General features: G+C 25.8%; 1 protein-coding gene across 1 annotated transcript; it reads right to left on the bottom strand.

The window, feature by feature from the left end:
• Nucleotides 1-815: 815 nt before the first annotated feature.
• LOC114195500 (protein NUCLEAR FUSION DEFECTIVE 4) lies at nt 816-2,762 on the bottom strand. Its single transcript, XM_028085991.1, has 2 exons — nt 1,592-2,762; nt 816-1,394 (listed from the first exon to the last, which is right to left on the bottom strand). The coding sequence occupies exons 1-2, from the start codon at nt 2,689-2,691 to the stop codon at nt 971-973; spliced, it is 1,524 nt and encodes a 507-aa protein (XP_027941792.1). The 5' UTR covers nt 2,692-2,762; the 3' UTR covers nt 816-970.
• Between the last annotated feature and the right edge of the window lie 6,078 nt (nt 2,763-8,840).

The raw sequence follows: 8,840 nt of genomic DNA, 5'->3' as shown, positions 1-8,840 counted from the left end.
GAAGTATATCTAAATGTATCCATCTTTATTATTTTACATTCAACAACTTCTTTTATCAATCATTTACTATAGAATATATATAGCTATAATCTATCCATTTATAAAGGGATCAATTTTGATAATTACTCGATAATGTACACATTTCAATACTAATTTGACCTTTATTGATGTAAATTATTTTATCTTTTAAATTTTGTATCTATTTTTTTATAATTATTTTTTAAAAATATAGTTTGTATAAATTTAATACCATTTTTATTTTAATAATAATTAGAATATTTTTATTTTTTCAACCATAAGTTAAAAGAGGATGCATATGTTTTCATTGAGGTGGTTTAATCTTTTTAACTACAGTTTTTCTATCAAATTTATGTAAATAAAGGATTACGTAGTTTGATTGATGAAGTCGATGGAGACTAGTTTTCGTATTGGTAGAAGTAAATTATGAAATGATTTCACAATTTAAGCCATATTGTTGTCCATTTTGGCATCACAAATAGATGACAGCACTTCACAACCAACTAAACATTTATGTCAATCATTATATTTGATACGTGTGATACATTTTGGCCTATAATTTTAATTAATTACCATTGAAATGGTCTACGAACTCATCTAAAAGCACTAATTAGTGTTCAATTAACATTTCCTATTATTCTCTCTCTTTCTATATTCACATAATTTATTACACCAAAAATGTGGTATCTTATGCATATATAGGGTCTTCATTGATTTTCTTTTCCTTTGAACACTGCTCATGCAATAAAAGATCAAGCAAATTACAAATTTTTTTTACCATTTTACCATCGTTGCGTTTTATGGAGTACAAGAATAATAATTTTAAAACTGAAAAAGATATAAAAAAAAGACAGTGTAATGCTTTGTATAAGACAAGTATAAGGTAATATTATACTGTCTGTGTATATTAGATTGTATCAAAAACGTATACATCCATATATGTATATGTGTCCTATAGTTTATGTGAGTAAAAGTTGCGAGTCCTAGCATGTAGAACGCAAGCCAAGAAGGTGCCAAAGAAACAAAGGGAACCCCATACGATGAAAGTGTTCCTGTAGCATTCCATGCCCATGCATTTTCCATTTTCGTTCCCTCCTTTATGGTAAACAATAGCAGCCAAGTATCCAAACAAAAGGGACCCCACAGGAATGTTGGCCACCACCACATTATGGTTCACTGAGAAATTCTTGGTTCCAAAGAGTTCAGTGGTCATCGACACCGCAATTGAAGTGATTGCACCAGTACACACTCCAATTATGGCAGTGCTAACATACAGTGCAAGGTGAGTCTTGTTCAGCAGTAAGAAAAACGCCCCAGCAATTGGACCCATTAATGCCATCATAGAACCTGGTTTTGATATTGCACACTTTTTATCCCTGCATATACCCCATACCATCAAAAACAAAAATGTCAATAAAAGTAGAGGGTGATTTAATACCAGGTTCATCTTCATTGATGTAGATCAACTAACACATTTATATCTCTTATTTCAATTATGTTACAGAGTAAATGCAGTAGGCACTGGTTGGTGTTAGATGGGAATAGCTAGGAAGGTAGAAAATGAGTTATTTACCTGTAAAAGTAATCTACTATAGATGGCATGAGACGTCCAAAGAACCCAAAAGAAGAAGACAAAGACACCAACGATGAGGTTCCTGAGTAACCCCGGGATTCAGCGATTTGCCCCAAGTTATTCAGAAACACCAAACCCAGTGTTGCACCGAACAAATACACCAAGAAGTATAACCAGAAATCTAGTCTTCTCAGCATTAATTTTGCTCCTATTTCTTCTCTTACACCTACATCATGAATTTCTTCGCTTTCTTCACCCTCCTTCACCTCATTCACCTCATCCTCAGTAGCAAAATTGTAGACTCTTTGTTTTTCTGTATTTTTGTGCCATGACCCCACGATCATCATGGAAAGTGGAAGTAACAGAGGCATGAGAAGGGACAGTAGAATACCAATAAGGCTCCCCAGTGGAGATATTTTGTTTGAGACAAACTCCAAACTGCTCATCACAGCGTAGATTCCAGTGGCGATTGTTATAGCAAAGATAACATCAAATCCAACCCTACTTTGTTTAGGACTTAAGACTTCAATTTCTCTAACCACAGGAGTTGCTATTAGGCTAACTAGCAGAGGTAAAACTGAGTTTAGAAAGAGAAAGGTTATGGCCCTTTTTTTGTGTCCAGCAACATCAACAATGGTGGTGTAAACCTTAGCACTTAACCCTTGGTAACTAGTTGTTATCCCCACAGCAACTTGGCGATCAGATGGGAAGTTCCTTATGGTGATGACATAGCAGACAGTGTTAATCCAACAAATGCTGTTTCCTGCTAAAACAGTAAGAAAGAAGACATGCCAGTAGGAGAGAGAGGAGATATGGTTTGTGATGAAGAGAAATTGTACACCATAGCCAATCAACCCAAGAGTTGAACCAATCATGAGAACAAGCCAAAGGGGTAAGTAAACAGCAGCAAGGCCAGACAAAAAACCAAACAGTTTGCCAGCATCAGAGGCAAAAGCAAGGTTATTGAGCTGAAACTGGGAAATGGAAAGAAGCTGTTTCAGCTGTGATGAGTAAGCAGGGAAATTGGTGTTTGTTCCAGTTATGGATTGGAGCCAAATGATGCCCACAAGACTCAGCCATTGAAAAGCTGTTGAAGGCATGGTGAAGAAGCTGGTGAGAAAATTTGAACTGCACACTTCTTAACTCACAGTAACTAATGCTGTTGTGTTCGTCTTATATATGCTGAAAACAAAATCAAAAGAATATATGCTTAGTCATCACCTAATTAATCTCTCCAACACATTTTTTTAATCTGTCTAAAGTAATTATAAATTATATCACATAAAGAAAAACAAATATTTAATCACTTCCGATTAATAAATGTAGTTAAAGTAGTAAATTTTAATTAACGAAGTCATAAATGAAAAAATAGTAATTAGTGTGATTTTATGTTATTTAATAATTTTTAATGCAAATACACACAAAAAAAATGTTAGATAAAATTCGTAGCAACACTACTAAGGAATTAAATGGAATAATGTGGCTGTACAAGTAAAATGTGGTTTTAAATCAACCACGACCTATGCTAGAAAATATTTTGCTGGAGGAATGGGATCTGTCTTACATTAATATGAATTTAAGAGCATTTATTAATAGTTAAGATATTCTCAAGAGATTTTTAAACTAGAAAGAGTTGAAATAACAAAATATTTAAGTATTTAATTTCATACAATTTTGCAACACAAAAGTTTAATATTAAACTCAAAACTTTAGTTTTTTTATATAAATTGAAAAACTTTATAAAATAGTTATAAACTATTTTCACAGGTCCTGTATTTCAAACACCGCATGATTTTTCATGGTGCAAAAGAGAAATTTTATCATATATAATAATTTATATACCAAGTTATATAATTAACATTAATTTTTATGTTTTCTTTTTTTGAGCTCTATAGGGATTACATGTTGTATACGGTAATGTGTATATTAGAACAGAAGAGACTCAAGAAAGATTCTTTTTTTTTTCTTCTTCTTCGCTAACTTTATGATAGATAATAAATGCTGAGGGAAAAATATTGTTACAGATTTTGATTTTTGTTATTAAATTAAAAAAAATTAACCATTAATATATATTTAGTTATTTGGGCTTCTACCACGATATGATTTCATATCACAATAGAGGAGTCAGCTTCATGCTATATACACCCCCTTACTACACACTTTTTTTTTTCTTGTTCTCATTATCAAAACACACTTATTTCCTCTGCAGTCATGCTTTACTACTTACTATACACACTATTTTATGCTTTTACCCTCGCCACCTCTCGATAATATTTGTGGTATAATAAATATTAATATGTTTCAAATTAAATTAAAATAGCTTTCTCTTTCTCAATATTATCTCTTCCTTTTCTATAGAAACTTTGGTTGAAAATGTCTTCGAAAAAAATATTCTCAAAAATACTTTTTTGTTTTGTTTTGTTAATAGTATGAAAAATTAATTATTTTAGAATATTACTTATTTTCAAAAATTATAAATTAATCTCTCTGAAATAGTAATGAAAAAATGTATTAAAAACATTCAAGGAAGTATTTTTTTTTTCAAAATGCTCTATTTGCAATCTAAAATATACTTTTGTGAACATATTTTTATTTTAAAAATATCGTGACAAATCATTTTTAGAACACTCTTTCCATTTTTATATTCGGGAATTAAGAAAATAAAAGGATTCTAAAATGCAAACAGACAATGTTCTAGAAATAAATTTCAAAAAACGTTCATTAAATTCCGAAACATTAAAAGGAATAAAAAAATATTGTTTTTAGAAATACTTTCCAAAACATCCAGGGCAATTCAAGGGTTTGAAAGGAAAAACAAACTAAAAAAATTAAGACGTTTTATTTAAAATTTATTTTTTGAAATTATTTTATCCAAAATTATTTATTAAATAGTTGAGATTAATTTCCTTTTATATTTTTTTAATAGATAATTAACCTATTTCATTTAAGATTTCTCTATTCTCAACCCCTTTGGCTAGTTTACTTCTACAAGAAACATTATTAAATAATTTGAAACAAAAACAAAAGATTATTTAAATCTCTAGAATGAATTAACTATTTTCGTATTTCTCTTAGACAATATTTAAATATAATTTGATAAAAAAAAGTGTTTAGAATGTATATCATTTGAGAAATCAATATATGTGATCTTAATATGACTCTTTTCTAATCAAATTTGTACAATATTCTTTCATTGACTTAGATCATATATAGTTTTATTAAGAATAGAATCCTCTCAATTTCCCTCTCGTTATCATGACTTTGAGAATTAACTACTCTTTCTCTATTATTATTTTCATCTATATCTATATTGTTATTATGTTGTTCATTCAAAGATTACTTACTTGTATTTTCTAATTCATTTTTCTTATATATTTTTATAAATGTATTCATAGTTCCTTTTTGTGATGCAATTAAATATCAACTTTTCTCTTCTTTAAGATTTTTTAATACTCTAATTCAAATTTTCTAGTTGAAATATATATTTTGATATGAAATAAAAAATTATAATATATAAAACACTACTAATATATATATATATATATATATATATATATATATATATATATATATAATGAGTTAAAACAATAAAATCTAACCTCGTGATGGTTGTTAAGAAAATTGATCGTAGACTCATAGTATCTTAAAGTCTCAATTCTCTTTTTCTTTCTCAAGTCTCAACTTTCGTAAACCTGTAAAGTTTATTTTGAGATTCATCATTAATATAAACAATTAAAAAAGTTATTGTTCATGTCAACTAGAATCCTAAACCCCAATTCCTAAACAAAATCGGACAAAAAAAACACATCTATAATCCTAATACAAATTCAAAAACTAGAGTAAAAACAATATCAACACAAATAGAAAAAAAATATTAATCGTAAATGAGAATAAAAAGATTGGTACACAAGGGAAGTATGAGATTCAAAGAATTAAATTTGTCAAAACTCTAAAAAAGAATAACTCTAGAATAAAAGAAAAGAAGGACAAACAAGTAGTGGAACCAACAAAGCAGACGAGAAGTCATACAAAGATAAAAGACTAAAATAAAATTAAAGTTGAAATCAGAGATAAAAGAAGAAAATATGATTAAAATCCAGGTCACACAGAGATAAAAGAACAAAATTGAAGTCACATAAAGATAAAAAAAGAAAATAGAATCAAAATTGAAATCATATAAAGATAAAATAAGAAAATATGATTAAAATCCAAGTCACATAGAGATAAAAGAAAAAAATTTGAAGTCACATGGAGATGAAAAAAGAAAATAAAATCAACATTGAAATCACATAGAGATAAAAATAAAAAAATAGAATCAAAATTAAAATCACATAAAGATAAAATAAGAAAATAGAATCAAAACTAAAATCACACAGATAAAAAAAGCAAATAAAATCAATCAAAATTCAAATCATATAGAGATAAAAGAATAAGATAGAATCAAAATTGAAATCATCTATGTAAGACATAAAAACTTCTTTTTTAAAATGAAAAATCTTATAAATCAAAATGAAAACTAAACGAAATGAGAAATATTATATAATTCTAAATGAAGCAAAATCTACTAATTTTTTATAATACAAAGAAGAATTAGATGAATTTTATCAATATCCAAATTTATTGTATATAAAAGAATACAAAAAAGTAGGTTAATTTCTTGATTTCTTCCGTAGAGATCGAACTCTTCCAATTTTTTATTTCTAAAAAAGATAAAGATAAAATAAGAAAATAGAATCAAAATTAAAATGACACATAGATAAAAAAAAGCAAATAAAATCAATCAAAATTAAAATCACATAGAGATAAAAGAATAAATATAATCAAAATTGAAATCACCTCTGTAACGTGACATAAAAAACTCCTTTTTTAAAATGAAAAATCTTATATATCAAAATGAAAACTTAACAAAATGAGAAATATTATATAATTCTAAATGAAGCGAAATATACTAATTTTTTATAATACAAAGAAGAATCAGATGAATTTTATCAATATCCGAATTTATTGTATATAAAAGAATACAAAAAAGTAGGTTAATTTCTTGATTTCTTCCGCAGAAATCAAACTCTCCCAATTTTTTATTTCTAAAAAAGATAGAGATAAAATAAGAAAATATAATCAAAATTAAAATGACATATAGATAAAAAAAAGCAAATAAAGTCAATTAAAATTGAAACCACTTAGAGATAAGAGAATAAAATAAAATCAAAATTAAAATCACATCTGAATAAAAGAAGCAAATAAAATCAAAATTGATTATAAGAGAATAAAGATAATTAATTATTATATTTTTTCTGACCAAAATTATAATTTATTGAAGAAAATTAAATATTTTTAATACCAATAAAAATTAGTAAACACTAATAATTTTTTAATTGAATTTTATTTTCAAACATAAATTTATAATTAATTTGATATAAGTATATTAGTATATTTTTTTAAACGTAATTTTATAATTAATTTAATAAATATATTAGTACTAAAAGAATATTTTGAGACATTTTTCTCCAACTTAATTTTATAATTAATTTAATAAAGAAATATTAATATTAAAAAAAATTGAGATTTTTTTAAATCTAAAACAAATGTTTTACCTGTTTATACTTAAACTGGCCCTACCAAAGATTAAAATAAATCCAGAAAGAATTTCCAATATACAACGAGAATGATCCAAAAAGTATTTTTCCATAAGACTATTTTTATTTTTCATTATGGAATGCACCAGTTGAACTACTTTTTTTATTTTGACATTTAAAAAGAAAAACTCTCTAGAGCATATTTTAGTCTAAAATCTTTGGAAAGTATTTCGAAAACAAGAAAACGAATGAAAAAAAGAAAAAAAAAAAGAGAGGATAGAGGTAGGCAAATACATCATTTTTAATAGAAGAAATAAGTGTATTTAGAAAAAACAAAATTAAAAAGTAAAGTCTAAACAGAACATTTTTCATCAGAACCCAGATTTTCACCTTTAAGCAGAAAAACATATTATCTAATTAAGAGTTTGGAAATTTACCGTTAGAAAACGTGCTTTTTGAAATCTAGGAGTCTTCTCTTGCTCACCAAACATGCCTTTACGAAGTTTTGATCGATAATGGGTAATCACTCTCTCAATTCTTACAATGGTTGTACAACCATATCACATCAACATTCTTATTTATAACTTCTCACACCTCTTTATGAATTTAAAAAATAATAATATCATATTTTATGTGAGAAGTTAAATTTAATTAGATATGGTGATAATTAATAAAATTATATTTTATTGTTTATCTTATCTAACACGTTCAATTTAATCAGATATAGAGATATTATATCATATTCACACCTCCTAAAATGGATTTAAGAACAAGTGATTTCTTATTTAATCAATTTCAATTTAATAAGATAGAGTGGGATAACTAATTAAATTATCCCGCATCCTTTTAATAAATATAAAAACAAATTTAATCATATTATCTTATATAATAAAATTCGATATAATAAATATAGCAAAGATTAATCAAATAATATTTTAGTCAATTATTTCAATCATCCAACAAATTCAATTTAATTATTTGAAAAGAAATTAAATCATATTTTATGTAATTAAATTCAAATATAATAAGAGATAGTGATACTTAATTAAATAATATTTAATCAATTATCTTATTTAAAAAATTCAATTGGTTTAGATATTGGTAATAAATTTAATCATCTCTAATGGATCATTTCATCTAATCAAATTCAATTTAATCATATCTAGTGATAGTTAGTTAAATTTAGTAAATTATATACTTTAATAAAATACAATCATAATTGATTAAATTATATATAATCGATTATCTTATAATTAAATCAAGTAATATATATCTACTCTCTTGCTCTATTAAAAAAATGTTTTTAGTTTTTAAATTTTGATGCAACTAATTTGTCTTTATCTATACTTAGATATAATTTGATTCTCAAACTTAAAAAAAATAGATATAGTCCTTATAATTTATTTGCGTTAAATTTTTTTGACGTATCAAACAACATTTAAGCTGATGGATTTGATACGTCCTAACTCAAATATCAAATCTAAAACAAAAATTAACATGTGAACAAATCAATATCCTTGAATTAAAAGAGTTTATATTTATTTATTTTTAAGTTTAAAGATGAAAATGTATCAAAATTTTAAATTTAAAATAGGAGCAAATTCCAATTCTATCCTCAAATTTACAAATTATAACATTTAAAAGAGAAAAAGTATGTGATCTCCGTCTAGAAA

This window comes from Vigna unguiculata, chromosome 8, assembly GCF_004118075.2.
Source record: "Vigna unguiculata cultivar IT97K-499-35 chromosome 8, ASM411807v1, whole genome shotgun sequence".
NCBI lineage: Eukaryota > Viridiplantae > Streptophyta > Magnoliopsida > Fabales > Fabaceae > Vigna > Vigna unguiculata.
This window is presented reverse-complemented; position numbering and strand designations above follow the sequence as displayed.